At 37.3% G+C, this 19,554-nt stretch overlaps 2 protein-coding genes across 3 annotated transcripts in view; one reads left to right on the top strand and one right to left on the bottom strand.

The window, feature by feature from the left end:
• LOC137392233 (protein pigeon-like) overlaps positions 1–19,554 on the top strand; it is a 128,770-nt gene that overhangs the window by 17,252 nt on the left and 91,964 nt on the right. For both annotated transcript variants that reach the window (XM_068078894.1, XM_068078893.1), the window contains exons 13-14: positions 12,542–12,622; positions 13,681–13,883. In XM_068078894.1, the coding sequence (XP_067934995.1) occupies positions 12,542–12,622; positions 13,681–13,883 (284 nt within the window). The remainder of the gene's footprint in view (positions 1–12,541; positions 12,623–13,680; positions 13,884–19,554) is intronic.
• LOC137391408 (uncharacterized) lies at positions 4,286–10,704 on the bottom strand. The gene is made up of 5 exons (XM_068077871.1): positions 10,225–10,704; positions 8,073–10,044; positions 7,285–7,703; positions 6,356–7,164; positions 4,286–5,626 (listed from the first exon to the last, which is right to left on the bottom strand). Exons 1-5 carry the CDS (start codon positions 10,702–10,704, stop codon positions 5,083–5,085), a joined length of 4,224 nt encoding a protein of 1,407 aa, XP_067933972.1. The 3' UTR covers positions 4,286–5,082.

Raw genomic sequence — 19,554 nt, 5'->3', positions numbered from 1 at the left:
GAGTTATATATAAAGGTATGTGGAGTTATATATAAAGGTATGTGGAGTTATATATAAAGGTATGTGGAGTTATATAAAAAGGTATGTAGAGTTATATACAAAGGTATGTGGAGTTATATATAAAGGTACGTGGAGTTATATATAAAGGTATGTGGAGTTATATATAAAGGTATGTGGAGTTATATATAAAGGTACGTGGAGTTATATATAAAGGTATGTGGAGTTATATATAAAGGTACGTGGAGTTATATATAAAGGTGTGTGGAGTTATATATAAAGGTATGTGGAGTTATATATAAAGGTACGTGGAGTTATATATAAAGGTATGTGGAGTTATATATAAAGGTATGTGGATGGAACTATTGAGAGTTATATATAAAGGTATGTGGAGTTATATATAAAGGTATGTGGATGGAACTATTGAGAGTTATATATAAAGGTATGTGGAGTTATATATAAAGGTACGTGGAGTTATATATAAAGGTATGTGGAGTTATATATAAAGGTACGTGGAGTTATATATAAAGGTACGTGGAGTTATATATAAAGGTATGTGGAGTTATATACAAAGGTATGTGGAGTTATATATAAAGGTACGTGGAGTTATATATAAAGGTATGTGGAGTTATATACAAAGGTATGTAGAGTTATATATAAAGGTATGTGGAGTTATATATAAAGGTATGTGGAGTTATATATAAAGGTATGTGGAGTTATATATAAAGGTATGTGGAGTTATATATAAAGGTATGTGGAGTTATATATAAAGGTATGTGGAGTTATATATAAAGGTACGTGGAGTTATATATAAAGGTATGTGGAGTTATATATAAAGGTATGTGGAGTTACATATAAAGGTATGTGGAGTTATATATAAAGGTATGTGGAGTTATATAAAAAGGTATGTAGAGTTATATACAAAGGTATGTGGAGTTATATATAAAGGTACGTGGAGTTATATATAAAGGTATGTGGAGTTATATATAAAGGTATGTAGAGTTATATATAAAGGTATGTGGAGTTATATATAAAGGTATGTGGAGTTATATAAAAAGGTATGTAGAGTTATATACAAAGGTATGTGGAGTTATATACAAAGGTATGTAGAGTTATATATAAAGGTACGTGGAGTTATATATAAAGGTATGTGGAGTTATATATAAAGGTACGTGGAGTTATATATAAAGGTATGTGGAGTTATATATAAAGGTATGTGGAGTTATATATAAAGGTATGTGGAGTTATATAAAAAGGTATGTGGAGTTATATATAAAGGTATGTGGAGTTATATATAAAGGTATGTAGAGTTATATATAAAGGTACGTGGAGTTATATATAAAGGTACGTGGAGTTATATATAAAGGTATGTGGAGTTATATACAAAGGTATGTGGAGTTATATATAAAGGTACGTGGAGTTATATATAAAGGTATGTGGAGTTATATATAAAGGTATGTGGATGGAACTATTGAGAGTTATATATAAAGGTATGTGGAGTTATATATAAAGGTATGTGGATGGAACTATTGAGAGTTATATATAAAGGTATGTGGAGTTATATATAAAGGTATGTGGAGTTATATATAAAGGTATGTGGAGTTATATATAAAGGTATGTGGAGTTATATATAAAGGTATGTGGAGTTATATATAAAGGTATGTGGAGTTATATATAAAGGTATGTGGAGTTATATATAAAGGTATGTAGAGTTATATATAAAGGTACGTGGAGTTATATATAAAGGTACGTGGAGTTATATATAAAGGTATGTGGAGTTATATACAAAGGTATGTGGAGTTATATATAAAGGTACGTGGAGTTATATATAAAGGTATGTGGAGTTATATATAAAGGTATGTGGAGTTATATATAAAGGTATGTGGAGTTATATATAAAGGTACGTGGAGTTATATATAAAGGTATGTGGAGTTATATATAAAGGTACGTGGAGTTATATACAAAGGTATGTGGAGTTATATATAAAGGTATGTGGAGTTATATATAAAGGTATGTGGAGTTATATATAAAGGTATGTGGAGTTATATATAAAGGTATGTGGAGTTATATAAAAAGGTATGTGGAGTTATATACAAAGGTATGTGGAGTTATATATAAAGGTACGTGGAGTTATATATAAAGGTATGTGGAGTTATATATAAAGGTATGTGGAGTTATATATAAAGGTATGTGGAGTTATATATAAAGGTATGTAAAGTTATATATAAAGGTACGTGGAGTTATATATAAAGGTATGTGGAGTTATATATAAAGGTATGTGGAGTTATATATAAAGGTATGTGGAGTTATATATAAAGGTATGTGGAGTTATATATAAAGGTATGTGGAGTTATATATAAAGGTATGTGGAGTTATATATAAAGGTATGTGGAGTTATATATAAAGGTATGTGGAGTTATATATAAAGGTATGTAGAGTTATATACAAAGGTATGTGGAGTTATATATAAAGGTACGTGGAGTTATATATAAAGGTATGTGGAGTTATATATAAAGGTATGTGGAGTTATATATAAAGGTACGTGGAGTTATATATAAAGGTATGTGGAGTTATATATAAAGGTATGTGGAGTTATATATAAAGGTATGTGGAGTTATATATAAAGGTATGTGGAGTTATATATAAAGGTATGTGGAGTTATATATAAAGGTATGTGGAGTTATATATAAAGGTACGTGGAGTTATATATAAAGGTATGTGGAGTTATATATAAAGGTATGTGGAGTTATATATAAAGGTACGTGGAGTTATATATAAAGGTATGTGGAGTTATATATAAAGGTATGTGGAGTTATATATAAAGGTATGTGGAGTTATATATAAAGGTATGTGGAGTTATATATAAAGGTATGTGGAGTTATATATAAAGGTATGTGGAGTTATATATAAAGGTATGTGGAGTTATATATAAAGGTATGTGGAGTTATATATAAAGGTATGTGGAGCTATATATAAAGGTATGTAGAGTTATATATAAAGGTACGTGGAGTTATATATAAAGGTACGTGGAGTTATATATAAAGGTATGTGGAGTTATATACAAAGGTATGTGGAGTTATATATAAAGGTACGTGGAGTTATATATAAAGGTATGTGGAGTTATATATAAAGGTATGTGGAGTTATATATAAAGGTATGTGGAGTTATATATAAAGGTATGTGGAGTTATATATAAAGGTATGTGGAGTTATATATAAAGGTATGTGGAGTTATATATAAAGGTATGTGGAGTTATATATAAAGGTATGTGGAGTTATATATAAAGGTATGTGGAGTTATATATAAAGGTATGTGGAGTTATATATAAAGGTATGTGGAGTTATATATAAAGGTATGTGGAGTTATATATAAAGGTATGTGGAGTTATATATAAAGGTATGTAGAGTTATATATAAAGGTATGTGGATAGAACTATTGAGAGTTATATATAAAGGTATGTGGATGGAACTATTGAGAGTTATATACAAAGGTATGTGGATGGAACTATTGAGAGTTATATACAAAGGTATGTGGATGGAACCATACAATACTTAGTTTGTGTTTGCGATTTTATAGTTGCCAGGAATTAGAATGTGTGACTTTTGGTTTTATAGCTTAGTTACAGTTGCAGAGAGGTTTACAGATCTGGTGATCATGATTTATGTCTTGAAGGAAAGCAGCATATTAACAGCTGCTCATTTGAGATATTGGTACAAGTATATGGCCATATTAGGGTATGACTACAGTAGGATATGAGTGTATGCATAACCAACTGTAGCTTCAGCGCTAATTAAGAATGTGTCATAAACTGTCATAAACTGTCATAAACTGTCATAAACTGTGTTCACGGCATGATAAATCCGCAAGCTTGAGTCGTCCGCTAGATAGAAATGGCAAAAAGCTGTAAGTCAAGCAAATTTTATCACTTGCAAATTTTTATCGAATGTTTCATACTTGCGATGGAAACGGCACCTGCAAATAATGCGCAAGAAACTGGCACAGAAGCTATTCCATGTTAAACATTTTCACACTACAGCTATTTCTACTTCAATTTGAGCAGTCCCGAGTCACCGCTATGACTTCTGCCTTAGAATTATCCATTTCGTTTAACAAAGCACCCACATTAATTCGCAACATGTGAGTGTGCATCGAATCACTTGTCGCTCGTTGACTGAATGTGCACACAATTCCAAATCCACACCATCCAAACCATGGAAGCATAGTGATAGATAGTATAAAGTTCTTTGAACTTTAGAAGTTATTTATCATGCGTGTGTGTATATTTGTATTTAGAGTACTTCCCAAAGTACAACGGTGGTTAGATCTTTGTTGACTGTGACTTTATTTCCAACCGACCGTGAAACCTGAAAGGTTTTAAAAAACAAATTGATTCACAATCTTTAAAGCAAAATTGCTGTCTGAAGCAGAAAATGTTACGTAAATTACTTGATATCAAATGTTATAACCAGAAATATTAGATAAAAGACAAGTAAACACAAAACATACCTCTGCCATACTCCAGAATATACATATAAGTTTCTTGTCCGTAATATCGTTAAAATAATGTTTCTTTGTCAATGGCACACACGCAACTGACTTGATCGAGCCAGGTGTCAGACAGTCTTTTGTGTAGTTCTTTCGAAATAATGTCTGATGACAGTTTATAGGTGAAATGAGTAAAAAATGTTTATTGAACGACCACCATGGCAAGTGTAAAGGCCTGGAAAACTCATTAAATGTTTGGCGACTCGTGAGAAAAGGCAGCTGTTTTATTGTCTTTGTAAACAGGTCAATCAAGTTGTTCTACAGTCATTTTTTATGGCAAGCGATAATAAGTGCTGTACGTATACATCCTAAGAACTGGTTTATTTTTGTAGATTTCGTGCTTTTGCAAACTTTACACTCTCCCACCTAAATTTTTCTAAAAAATTTACTAGTTCTATCTGAAGTTAACAAATCTAAATCTAGTATAATGTAATTGTACTGAGTGTATTCGTGTATACCTAAATAATTGATATTTGGTACTACTATGATAATATTTATGCAGGAAGAGAATAACATACGTTTGGTTAAGAACACTGCACGTTAGTACTTGGAGTTTATGCTAACCAATAGCAGTAGTTTCTGTATGGGTCTGTAAAGCATGTTAGGTTCCCCTTTCCGCTTGCCGGAACGCGTTATCTGTTCTGGGTTTGAGATTCTGACAGTAGCGGATCTGACCAACCCATCTCTACCTGTATTCACGGAGTCGACGGCTCCCACCTTCCACTGACTACGCCAAGTGTTTTCATCAACAACTGCGACAACGTCTCCCACCTTAAGGTTTTGGCATGGATTTCTCCATTTTTGTCGGGTCTCTACCTTTGTCAGGTAGTCCTGCCAGTGGCGCCAGAACTCATCGGCGAAACGTTGCGTCTTTTCAAACATGTTTTTTCCGTATACCTCGCCGTCTGGCACTTCACCTATCTCCTGATGTGTAGGTACTGACACAGGCTTCATGGTGATCAGATGATGTGGGGTTATAACTCCTTCATCGGGATTGTTCAGATTTGAACAGGTCAGTGGTTTCCCATTGATTATGCTGCAGATTTCGTACATGGCGGTCCGTAGTCCGGCGGTGTCCATCCTCGCGGAAAACCTGCCTTTCATTTGGTTGAATACATTCCTAATCATTCTTATTCCCCGTTCCCATACGCCGCCCTGGTGGCTAGCACCGGGAGTGTTTGTCTTGAAAGTTATTCTTGATTGAAGCATAGTCTTAGAACCCATGAAATTGGTTCCGTTATCGGAGAAAATTGTAACTACAGGTCCTCGTATGCTTTCAAGACACCTTAGCGCTTGTAGGAAACTCTCTGTGGATAAGTCACTTGCGACTTCGATGTGGATCGCTCTGGAATACATACAGGTAAAGATGATACACCAGCGCTTCATCTCCTTCCTGCCTTCTTTGACGAGGAAGTGTCCAAATGTATCTACCCCTACATGGGTGAATGGAGGGCTATGTTCCACTCTTTCTTTGGGTAAGGATCCCATCTGTTGACGCAAGGGGGCACCTCTTAGGCGTTTGCAGCCTACGCAGGTTCTGAGTAATAATTTGATGAGGCCTTGTGCACCTATAATGTAGAAACCCGATTGTCTGATTGCAGACTGTGTAAAGATCCTCCCTTGATGGTGGACCTTCTCGTGGAAGTGTCTGATCAGTACTGTGGCTAGGTGACTGCGCTTATGTATGATTGCGGGTCGTAGCTCTTTGTCTGTGAGAATAGTTGAGGATTTTGCTCTACTGCCTATCCTTAGGATTCCTAGATCGTCTAAGTATGGTGACAGCTGTCTGAGACGACTTCCCTTGCTTACCTTTCCGTGTGCTTGGATGTCCAGTATTTCTGAATGGAAGTACTTTTGTTGATCAAGCCTGATGAGAAGAGCCTCTGCATCTTGAGAATGTTCTCTAGACATTTTTTCAAGTTTCCAGATTGGCTTCAGCTTGTCCTTGGCTCGTTTAGCGACTGCACGTAGTTGTGCTGTTGCCCTGATGAGATTGTCCCACTTTGAGAAGTTTTCGACTTTGATGGGGTAGGTAACCTGGTTCATATCTACCCTAATAGTTTTCCTCAGTTCTGGATCTGATGCAGCAACATTGAAGCGCGTAGGTTGATTGAGCAAGATGTCGTCAAGATTTTCCTTCCATAGGAAGTCTGGGCCACAAAACCAGTGAGAGTTTGTCAGTTGATGTATGGTTGCGCCTCTGGAGGCCATATCAGCTGGATTGACTATTCCAGGAACGTGGTTCCATTGTGCCGGCTTTGTTCTGTGTCTAATTTGGGTTGCTCTGTTTGCTACAAATGGAGAAAATCTTGATGTTTCATTTCTGATATAGCCCAGTACGATCATGCTGTCTGTCCAGAAGAACACTCCGTCTATTGGCATCCTCAGTTCCTCATGCAGTTTCCCTTGGAGCTTGGTAGCTAGCACCGCACCTTGAAGCTCCATACGAGGTATGGTCGTTCGGTTCAGGGGGGCCACTCTAGCCTTTGAGAGGACAAGTGCGCAGTGGATGCGATCTGTGGTATCGATAAGACGGATGTATGAGCATGCGCCATAACCGTCTTCACTCGCGTCCGCAAAGTGATGAAGTTCGGCTCGTTTGATAGTTCCAAAATCCTTTGGCTTTATGCAGCGGTCAACTCTAATATCATGAATAGTGGCGAGTTGTCGCGTCCAGGCTTCCCATGACGAAGTAGTATCTAGATCGATCTGTTCATCCCAGTCAAGTCCTTTGCGACAGACATCTTGTAGCACATTCTTTCCCATTAGGGTAAAGGGTGAAACCAGACCAATCGGATCATATACCTGGGCTACGGTTGAGAGAATACCGCGTCTTGAGAGTGGTCTTGCGTCGATATTGCTGGTGAAGCAGAGCTGGTCACTCTGTAGACACCAACTAACTCCAAGTGTTCTTTGTGTCGGCATGATGCTGTTGAATGAGATAGCTTCCGTCTCTTTCTCGGATTCTGGCAAATCGGCAAGAGCTGCGGGCTCATTACTGACATACTTGTGTAGGCGAAGGTTGCCTTTAGAGCAAATTTCCCTCGCTGAATTCACCAGGTCTTTGGCAGTTCTGATGTCATCTACGCTGAATATTCCGTCGTCCACGTAAAAGTTGTCTTTGAGGAATTCTGCCGCACTTTTAGATATTTCTATGTTGTCTTCAGCCAGACGCCTCAGACCAAAGGTGGCTACCCCAGGCGAAGAGGTTGCGCCAAATATATGGACTCTCATGCGAAAGGTTTTCACTGTTGATAAGTCATCGCTATACCATACGAATCTTAGGAAGTTCCTATGATTTTGACTTACCCGAAAATTATAAAACATGGATTCTACATCACACGTTACTGCGACCTTCCCTGTGCGAAATCTGCATAAGATACCAAGTAAGTCATTGAGCTGATCTGGGCCAGTGAGAAGGTGATGGTTGAGGCACGTGTTGGCGTATTTTGCACTCCCGTCGAAGACCACACGTAATTTCCTTTTCTTTGGATGAAGCACTCCAAAGTGTGGTATATACCAGCACTTACCATCTTCTCTTACCATCTCTGAGACTGGGACTTCCTCCGCAAATCCCTTTTCGAATAGTGTGTTCATAAATTTTCGATAGTCTGCTTCATATGCTGAGTCCTTCAAGAGTTTGTTTTTGAGCAGTCCGAGTCTCTGCTCTGCTTGATGCCTGTTGTTTGGCAGTATTGGCGTTGATGATGACTTGAAGGGCAGAGGCATGACGTAGCTCCCGTCCGGATCTTGGTGAATTCCTTCGTCAAGGATTTTAAGAAATTGCATGTCTTGTTGTGACAGGGGCTTACCTCCAGGGTCTTCAAAGTCTTGTTCCACTATGGGAAAGAGTGTGGCGTCCGTCTTAAAACTTGTTGCCAGTTTGGTTTTGAGTTTACCACCGCATAGTGTCCATCCAAACATCGTCTTACAAGCTGATGTCTCCCCAGCTTCTCCTCTTTTTGTCAGGAGTGGTGTGATGATTTCTGGACTGTCTTTACCTATCATCAGTCCGATCGGGATGTCCAGCTTTGGTGGGAGATGCCTTGCAAGGGATCTTAAATGTGGTATCTTGCGGCACTTCTCATCTGTCGGTATGTTGTCTGAGTGGCACTTTATTTCTGGTCGTTCAACTGCGTCAATTGTTGAGATTTCATCGGTTAGGTATCCTCTGATTTGCAGTTTTTCATACCTCAATGTGGATGATCGGCTTATGGCGTTCATGGTTTCTAGGTTTAGGGTGTCGGGGATGCCACTTGCTCCAATCTCCATTGCGGTTTGCTTGTCAATGAAGGTGATGTCGGACAATGTATCGAGGAGGGCATACACTAGTTTTTCATTGTTTCCAGCGGATACGTATACTGGTACCATCATACTGAAGCTAGATTGTCCGTAGACTCCAGTTGAATTGCATGTCTTAGTTTTTGTTTGTTCTTTGCCTTGGTTGCTGGTAGTAGGTTGTTGGCTGGAATTTCGTTGTGAGTCCGATTTTTCTGTGGGCTTCCAGTCGGGATCATGTAACATAGTCGGGTGCATTCTATGGCAGTTAGAACATGTCTGCTTGCGGTTACAGATGCTTGATCTATGTTTACCGTTCAGACAAGAGAAGCACAATCCCTTCTTGTGTACAAAGTCTTTTCTTTCCTTTAGTGATTTCTCGGCCAGTTTTCTGCAATCCCTTGTGTAGTGTCCTTTGTCGTTGCCGTTGCAGAAGTAGCAAAATGGTTCTCTTCTTGTTCGTTCAGTTTGGTAAGATGCAGCCCTTCTGTTTGTCCTCTCTTCATATCTGCCCTTACTTTTAGGCTGATCATGCTTTTGATCCTTACTCTGTGATGCCATGATGTTGCTCATGTAGCAGTCCGCTTGCTCGAGAACAAACTCTGTGAAATCAGAAAATGACAAATTTCCTGTCCTCATTCGCTTAGCTCTACATACTCTCTGCGTCCAAGAGAACTTGGCACTGTCGGGTAGCTTTTGGCAAATGCGTTCGTTGTATAGCTCAGTGTTGAGGATCTGTAGGCCTTCTGTGGAGCTCATGCTTCTTCTGACTTGATCCAAGAAGTCGCCGAACTCTCTCATCTTCTTTCCGTCTCCGGAGCGTATGTTTGGCCAGTTTTCCAGCTTCTTCAACAGTATCCTTGCGATGCCGCCTTCCATACTGTATCGATCTCGCAGTTTTTCACGAGCTTCCTGATAGGAGTTATCGCTACTGTATGTCAATAAACCGATTATGGCCTTTTTTGCTTCGCCTGCAACAAATTTCTTCAGGTATCGCAGGGCCTCCCTGTCTGTTAGTCCTTCCTCGAAAACGAAGGCATCCATATCTACCTCCCAATCTGCAAATTCGAGGGTATCGCCAGAAAAAATGCTCGGTTCAACGGACTTCCTGTTTGGCTTCGACACACTAGCTGTCGATGAGTTCATTTTGGCATTGAACGATTCTGCTAGGTTGTCGGTGAAGGCTTTGAGGATGTGGCGGGTGCCAATTCCAACTTGCGGTTCCTCAGTTTGTGGTTGTTCGGCTTGTGGTTGTTGGGCTTGTGATTGCTCAGCTTGTGGTTGTTGAGCTTGTGGTTGTTGAGCTTGTGGTTGTTGAGCTTGTGGTTGCTCGGCTTGTGGTTGCTCGGCTTGTGGTTGTTGAGCTTGTGGTTGTTGAGCTTGTGGTTGCTCGGCTTGCGCTACCCTCAGGTTGATGCTATCGATTGCACTTGGTGCTGAGGACGATTCGTATCTGTCTGTGTTTGGAGTTGAAGATGCTGTAGCCCTGATACTTGGACTGCTCAAACGATTTACCCTTACTGATGATGATTCCATCCTTCTCAGGAGATTTTGTCTTTTCACTGTGTAAGCTCGCATTTCTTCTTCCATTCTCCTTTTAGCATCTTCTAGTGCCTTCTCTTCAGCTAGGATTTCACTCTCTTCTTGGCACTGTTCCTGGATCTGGGTTTTGAATGACTTGACATCCGCTTGAAATTCATTTAAGAGTTGTTCATGGGTGGGGTTCTTCTCATTTTCATTTGTTTCAATAATTTTATTATATAAATTGCCTATATCTTTGACTTTCAAATCAAGGTTGTGAACAAAGGCATCAACAGCAGGTATATCAATGACATGGGTGGCATTTTCAACAGCTTGTGTGAACTTGTCTAGGAAATCTATCATACTCTCAGACTGTCTACTTATTTCATTGATAAAATCACTGCCTAGTTGTAAAATAGTGCGCTCAGTCAGTTTTTGACTCCTTGCGAGCGCTCGTTGTGTTCTAGGGTTGTTTGATTCAGTTACCTCATCTAACTGTAGCTGCTCTTCCTCTACTCTACTTTCGCTCAAATCGGAATTTGAATTTAGCTCAAGGCTTTCGCTTTCCATGATGACCAATTTAAATCACTGATAATTGCTATTAATTTTGTTTAGGCCTTTTTACCCTTATTGTTGCTACAATCTTAATATGAGTACAATTATTTAAACCACTAAAGCTGTCTGGCTAAATTGGCTCGATCGCGGTTCAGTTTTACAACACAGTTTGATTTTTAAACAAAATTATGATAACAACTGTTTGCAAAAGAAAAAATCCAAAATGTGTGACAACTCCAAATTTACTTTACTATAATAGTGTTTATAGCGCACACTAGGTTGAGCAAGGAAATGTCAGTTAGATTGAGTAAGCAAACCTTTCAACACAGTACGTATACTTAGCTGACTGATGCAATGTGATGACTTCCTCGTTGCTGACTATCTGATATGCGGCTTGATGGCTAATAGGTACGCTTTTGCTTGGCTTGTTATTTGTGAACAGTGACGAGCAATGTTTGTTGTGTGGGTTAGTCTTTCTAAGCGACAGGCTTTCGACCTCGAAGTGTTATGATGTCTTGCAGTGCTGATGATTAACGTGAGTGAAGTATTGCGTAACCAAATCTATATCAACTGTCTGTTCCTTATCCTTGATTTGTTGACAGATGATGTCCGTATTTATAACGCAAACTCGGTTCGTCGATTGTCACCAGTTGTGTAGCAAAACACAATCTTCAGACTTCGAGACGTTTTGTTTGAGGCTTAGTATTGAATTCAATAACTTCCGTGGCTTTAGATGAGGGTTATCGTCCATAAATAGCACTTAGGCTCCGTATTTCGATAACTTCCGTGATGAGTTTCTATGAAGGTTATTGACCGTAGATTAGCACTTAGGCTCCGTAGAATTGTATGATGTGAACACCTCAGTATGTTGTATGCTTAAGGTTTCACTATAAAGTTCTTTGAACTTTAGAAGTTATTTATCATGCGTGTGTGTATATTTGTATTTAGAGTACTTCCCAAAGTACAACGGTGGTTAGATCTTTGTTGACTGTGACTTTATTTCCAACCGACCGTGAAACCTGAAAGGTTTTAAAAAACAAATTGATTCACAATCTTTAAAGCAAAATTGCTGTCTGAAGCAGAAAATGTTACGTAAATTACTTGATATCAAATGTTATAACCAGAAATATTAGATAAAAGACAAGTAAACACAAAACATACCTCTGCCATACTCCAGAATATACATATAAGTTTCTTGTCCGTAATATCGTTAAAATAATGTTTCTTTGTCAATGGCACACACGCAACTGACTTGATCGAGCCAGGTGTCAGACAGTCTTTTGTGTAGTTCTTTCGAAATAATGTCTGATGACAGTTTATAGGTGAAATGAGTAAAAAATGTTTATTGAACGACCACCATGGCAAGTGTAAAGGCCTGGAAAACTCATTAAATGTTTGGCGACTCGTGAGAAAAGGCAGCTGTTTTATTGTCTTTGTAAACAGGTCAATCAAGTTGTTCTACAGTCATTTTTTATGGCAAGCGATAATAAGTGCTGTACGTATACATCCTAAGAACTGGTTTATTTTTGTAGATTTCGTGCTTTTGCAAACTTTACAGATAGAATGAACTGCAACTATTAACTTCAAATCATTTCCAATTTTAATAACATTAATAACATTTATTCATTATTTTTTATGTCTTTAGGAGAGTCTCATAGCCGAGTGGCTGATGGCAGAGGAGTTCTTAGTCGTCTCAACCTGCCCAACATCAGAGGCAAGCACACAGGTAGCTTGTAAATCGTTTTTTTACCACGAATATGCTCCTTCATTTTCTTTATCGCTGCTGCCAATGGGTGTATTTTTCCTGATTTCTCATTCCTGTAAACGATAATTGACTGTGAAGGCTTTTGATGAGCAGATGAATGGCTACTTCCTCTGACAGCTCTCTCAGGTGTCAGGCTTATTTTCTAAAAGTAGCATATTAGCATATCCTCATATGAGCATATCAGCATGTTAGCGTATGACCGTATTAGCATAAGAACATGGTAACGTGAGAACATGCTAGCATAGGAGCATATTTGCGTAGGAACATGTGAGTATATGTGTAAAGGTCTGTAGTGCTATTGCTAATTAAGAACTCGGGTCTGAGTCTGTGGATCTCTGGGTCTGTGTTTGTAAAAAAGGCTGGTAAATATGACGACTTTCCTCAAATTTGGACTAATTAAAGTTTTTTAATCATTCAGTACTGACAGCTGCTTTCTTTTAAGAGAGCTCTGGATCATTGGGAGCCTCTATTCATGAACATTTCATAATACTGTATTACAAAAGTAAGCAAAGCTTATAATAGATCAGTTATCGACTTTAAGGAGATGTATTTGTGTGTAAATACTATTATTATATGATATTTTTCATCTAAAGAGAATAAATACTTTAGATTTACACGCTCTGCTGTGTAATTGGCAGGGCTCAGGCAGCTGGTAAAACCTCCGTAATATGACATCACTTTTCTATTTCTTCTGTTGTTGCCGTTGCCAATCTTAAATTCTCATGCGTATTCTGCGCTTAATTGGCTGTTGAGACCTTTGATGAGCAGATGATTGGCTACTTTATCTGACAGCTTCTCAAGTTGTCAGGCGCGTCTTACGAACATGAGTGCATCAGTATTACGCCCAAGAGCAGCCATATTTATGTGTAGCGCAGCAAAAACCTTTCGGTTTGTGCCATACTTTGCCAAATGTTTTAAAGATATCCTTGGCAGTGTTGTTCTTTTCTCTGTCGGAAACAATATTATACTAATGTTTTTCTTGCTAGTGAAGTTCATGTATGACAGCGACTATATTACAGGAGTGTTCATGTATGACAGCGACTGTATGAGCCTCTACAACGTGTCCATCAGCGAGCTTGCTTTACAAGACAAATTCTCGGAGAAGTGGCCTTCTCAGCCTCGAGAACTTCCTGTTTTTTGCACTCCTGCCGAATTGACCAATCAGCTGGCTATCCTTCAGCACTTGTTACAGACGACTACTGACATTCAGCGGACTCCACAGGTGTGCGATCCTTTTTTTGCTCCTTTGTTGTTTAAAGGTTGACTTGCAACAAAATTTACATTACAGTTATTTGGTATCAAAAGATACAGGTTAGAAAAACATGTTTCAAGTATATACATGTTATTCTCCAGTGGTTAACTCTCCGGCCTGCCAGCAGCCGATCAGTGGTTGGAGCCCTGTTAGGAGATGTCAGGATGGACATCCCATAACAGGGCAAAAACCTGACAAAAAACCTGAAGATAGCAACAGGAAAGGACCTCAGTATCCTTCCAAAATATTTGCTTTTGAATTTTTAAAATCAAAATTGAGCACAGTTTTATCAACTGTTACCAAAATAAGTACTTTGCGACGGTAAATTCTTATTTCAAACAAACATTTATGCGATATTTGTTCTTAAAGAAGTTAAATTGTGCTGATGCACTCTTCTTAATATACTAGTGTGATGGAAAGCCTTCATAGTGGTGTGGTACTAATACTAGAAATTTTGCATCACAACTGACTTTGCGTTGATGATATCCGGAGAGGATCGCAAACATTGTACAGAGTGCATGTATAAGAGTCCACAAAATATAAATTTGTCATAAACATATTTGGTAAAATCTTAAATTGAACGCCATCGCGCTCTATTTTTCAACCCTTCCTTTATAGTGGCGGTCTATTGGAGGCGGCGTTCAAATAGAGGCTGGCGGTGTACTTTTCAAATGGTTCGCCAGAATTTTAACAATAATTTTAGCCTATTACGGGCAAAGTAAATGTTGCCAACTGTATTTTCCTCTCTTTTTCTGGTGGAGTAATATTAAACCTTTTGGATGCAATAAATCTGCTAACTTACTTCTATCTTGTCCAATAACTTACCTCCAACTTGTCAAATATCTATTAATAACCATGCATTGAAAAACCGAGAAATATCCCTACCAGTTGATATCTATTGCTTGCAATTAACCTGCGATGATATTATAGCCTGTGTCCTGCTTTGCAATTTGTTGGCATTTTCAATTTTTATTTCGTTCTAAATTTGAAGACATACTTTTATTTTATATCTATATTTAACAATGTTGCATAAAAACTCATTGCACTCATTGATATTTTTGCCACAATCTGCAGCCAAAACTAGCTTTTTATGTGCAATAGAAATGGAGTTATGAGCATCGATGCATCGTAAGCTGTGTTAAGATAGCCACAAGGATGCTATTAAATAACTATAGCTATAAAATCTGCATATTTATTAGTTTTATAATAATGATATTCTATCAAATAATACAAATATATATTCATAAACAAGTGACATAAACGAACCATACTAGTATTACAAATAAACAATAATAAACAAAATTTCACGTTTTTAAAACAAAAATATTTCCATCATTGGCTCGGATAACTGTGTTCTGATTGTTGCTTTCGATGGAATGAACATCATCTATTTGTCCCATACCTTCCACAATATTTTATTGCCTCAACTCTTCTTCTGCACTTCTGAACTAGTCAACATTAGCGTCTATATGTACCTGTACTTCGAAGTGTTAAGACCGGATTAAACAACGAACTACTATTAGCCTGGGACAGATATTAATTATTTCTATGGTGTTGCTTTCAAAGTTTAATAAAAAAAGCAAAAAGCTTTGGAGTTGGACAACGAGAGAATTGATTGTTAATAATGTAAACGGTTCATTGTTAATACGATTTTGTGGACACTTTTCTACTGATCACTTGATATTATGGGTTCATAAAGATCAAAGATAGTCAAAGTGGCAGTCAAAGGGAGGTGGCGTTCAAATAGAGGGTGGCGCTCTATTTTTTAACCCTTCTCTCATAGTGGCCGTCGAATAGAGGTGGCGATCAAATAGAAGTTTTACTGTATTTGGTAAAATATTTTGGAGTTGTCATGTCTATGTATCACTTTTCCCTAGCTGCAATAGCTCTAACTGAATACAATACAATACCTTCATGTTTGCCAGCGACATTTTTAGTACTGTATTCTATGAGATGGCTGAGAGTTTTAAAAAACCAAACAAATCGACCTCCTCTAGTATGATTGATTTTGTGTCCAAATTTGCCTTTTACGACACTGGAGTTGTCTATCTTGTTGAAGTAAAACTGTCAGGCAACACCTGTACAAGTGCAACTTTATAATCTTTTGTTCCACCACATCAGAATGCAAGTTGTTATGCCAGCAAACAACTTAACAGATATCTTCTGGTGTATAGCAGTTTTGCTTAGCGTTACAATAGAGCTTCCACCTTTTTTCGCTTTATTAATGATATCTTGATAAAGTTGGCAACTGTCAAGGACTTCCAACAACCTGACTAAGGCTGCGTTCACACCAGCCAATTATCAAACAGAGTTTTTATGGCTGACATCTAAACGATTTTTATAAGAGTTATCGGCTCGATGTTTTCCGTTCCCACCAGGATGAGTTTGGACTGAGAGTGTCCGATTCAGCCATTTTTTATTTGCACGGTCAGATAACTCTTGCTGAAATATTTTAGTAAGTCAAGATTTACATTTTGTTGACTGTTTCCTACGAAGTTTCTCGTGGACCTTTTTAGCAAGTTTACCAACTATTTTGCATTGCCCAGTTCATCACTAATAGTTGATAACTAATAATAGATAGGATGATCTTTTGCTAACAGCGTCCGCTTCGATTATTATAGTAACGGCATAATAACTGAAACAGATGCTTTAATTATAAAGAGTTAGAGTTATTTATTAGAGAAGAATGTTATTTATTAGATAGGCAATGATTTTTGCTAGATACATATAACTGGTATATAGCCTAGTTGAAGAAGCAGGGTCTGGGGTTACGTAAGTCAAGCGTTGCAACATCATTTGAGATGTTTTATAATCAGCGCCCAGTACATGATTGTCTTGAATTCCACGAGTTCAAATATCTTATCTGATTGAATCTGATCGCAGCTATACCAATACCATACAATGAGAGAGAGGCTGTAGTTACGAAACCTTCTTGAATTTGATGCTCGCAACTACAGTAGTGCAAGCTAACAATGCCAAACTCAGACTTCATCCAGGTGACTGGGCACCACATTCATTGTGGAATATTTTTGGCAAGCTGCGCAAAGTAGCTGTCACATTTGTCAAGTTGAACACAAAACAAAATATCACTAGATGGCCTGATCATCCTCGCTAAATGAAGTTGAGAGTATTCGGATCTCGCAGCTCGGCGCGCAATTTGTTATGCAAATGAATGGAGATCAAACATAGTTGCGGTGAGAGTGTTTCCAAAACAAGCCGTTATCTCATTCTTGATGATCCATCTTCTCTTTAGCTCCCCTGCTATACCTATGCACTTGTGAGTCATATGTACTTTGACATAGATTATTCAAGGTCATATGTGCATGTCTGCGTAATATACATCTGCATCGCAGTCTACCTTGGGCACACGTGTGAATAATTCGCTGTTGCCATGACTTGGTTAGTCCCCAAGTTTGTGTCATCTTGATGACACTAACTTACAGATGGAAACAGTAAGATATAAGATGGGAACATCAAAAATCTGTGAGCCAAGCGAATTTTGTTACTCACAAATTATTATCGAATTTTTCATGCTTGCAAAAAATGGATGCGGCACTGGCGAATGGTGCGCAAGAAAACGCCGCACAAGCTTTTCTGTCTTAAACATTTTTCACACTGCGGTCATTCCTATTTCGGTTTGATGAAACAGGAGGGTGTCATTGTGACCTCTTGCATGGAATTCCTTAGCTTTTTAACAAAAGCGCCAGGTTTAATCTGTAACACGCGAATATCCATCAATACGCTTATCACACGGTAACTCAATGGGTGCACAACTTCAAATCTGCATCATCTTGAAACACAATGGAAACATAGTGTAGGTTTATAAACAAAAGTTAGCGGAAATCGTTAGTCCATGATCGAAATCAGGAATTCTTTCCTGACAGTAAATATCTGAACATCATTTTAAAGAAACTGGATTTAAATTTGGTCTGTTCTTTTCTATGTTATTCCGCTCAGTGCCACTATCTTTTCTGTGTAATTAAATTAGAGTAAGGGATGACATACTACTAGGAACTACTAGCATGAAACATCTTTCGCTTCATCTTGCTGAAGGTTGATGAAGTTAGCAAGTTGATGTTCATATTTTTATATAAATGTTCACAAAACTGATACAAGTACAAGCTGAATAATAGCTTAAATTGCTGAATAATAGCTACCACTTCCTCTATTCATAAGTTTGCGTAATTTATGTATGAGAAGTAATTTATCTATATTTGATTAGTGAAATGAGTGGTCCTCATTGAAGGAATTACAATCTATATTGTAATTCCTTCTGTTTGTTCTGTTTGAAATTAGTTTCATTTGAAATTCATTTTAAAGGACTCACAGATTCGTCATTGATAAAAAGTGACATTGAATGAATGTAAATTGTCAGAAATGATGAAATGCAGTATGGATTTCTGTGTTACAATATCAGTTGTTGTAAGTATTCAAACTTTCACTCAAACACCAGATTCTGTACGTATGATTGAAGACTAAAATGTCTGCCATTGTGGCACTTGACTCCATGGCATTCAGCTTATTATACTGATTCTCTAACCAAGTGAGCTAATCAACTACCTTATGAGGTCTTGGTATAATTGTACCTGTCTTTAGTCTCTGCGCTTTTTGACAAAAAAGGGCAACGGACAGACGGATTTGCAACAGCCAATTATAGCATATGAGTGATAATAATAATTATAATTACTATAATATAATTATTATATATATTAATTATATAGTTATATATAGTATATCATATATAATTATATATAATATATTATATAATATTTATATATTATGTATGAATTATCCCACGACCAAACAAGAGCGAAGCGATTGATTGGGAGATTTATGATAAATGCACATGTGCACACAACTCCGGAAAAATTATCCGTTAACGGCCGTCACCAAACCCTTGCAACGAAATCCTATCAACAAATTTAACTATTTTTCAGTAAAGTCGTTTAAGTATAATAATGATACAAAACGCATATAAACCTATTTAAATATGTTACCAAGCCTTTGAAAGGTTACCGCAAATTCCTAAAACTATTCCATCTAATCGGATTATACACAAATAGACAGATTAATTTGGACGACAATCGCCACAAAATGCTTGAAAAGCTTGGTTTAATAAAAGTTAAGACCGGAAATTGAAACGCCGAACGACAGAGAATAGAACAATAAAGTCGTGCTCATTTCACGAAAAAAATAACATGCATGTTTCACCAGTCTATAGCAATGTCGAAGGTTTCTGTAATTAACATAAGAGTACTGAAATTGTTTCATTTTTGCCGATTTCAAAGTAACTGACATTTTAGACTTTTGAGTACTTCGGTATTCTAACTGATGTACAACGCAGTGTAAGTAAAGGAAATGACGATGATATTGTTTTCTAACGATTCTTATGAGATTTTAAGGTTATGAGATTATACTTATGAGATTATAAAAACTATGGCGTTTTGAAATGTAAACAAAATTGTGTATTGGTTTTATATTATTACTATATTAATAATATTGGTTATTCTAATAATATCAGTGCATTTTACTTCTAATATTGGCCAATATTGCATTTCTCCTATTGCAGGGGGAGAGATATAAACATATAATCTTTTCCTTTCATTATTGCTATTTGTTGTATATAATAACACCCACACCC

Source organism: Watersipora subatra, chromosome 3, assembly GCF_963576615.1.
Source record: "Watersipora subatra chromosome 3, tzWatSuba1.1, whole genome shotgun sequence".
NCBI classification, from domain to species: domain Eukaryota; kingdom Metazoa; phylum Bryozoa; class Gymnolaemata; order Cheilostomatida; family Watersiporidae; genus Watersipora; species Watersipora subatra.
This window is presented reverse-complemented; position numbering and strand designations above follow the sequence as displayed.

Bases quoted from the DNA above. Each gene is read 5' to 3' on its own strand.
- LOC137391408 (XM_068077871.1), bottom strand. From the start codon at position 10,704: ATGATAGATTTCCTAGACAAGTTCACACAAGCTGTTGAAAATGCCACC. The intron at 7,165-7,284 runs GTCTGTCGCAAA...CGCTGCATAAAG, and splicing joins GAAAGAATGTGCTACAAGAT to CCAAAGGATTTTGGAACTAT. The intron at 5,627-6,355 runs AAAGGTAAGCAA...CAGGTTTTCCGC, and splicing joins CTGGACATCCAAGCACACGG to GAGGATGGACACCGCCGGAC.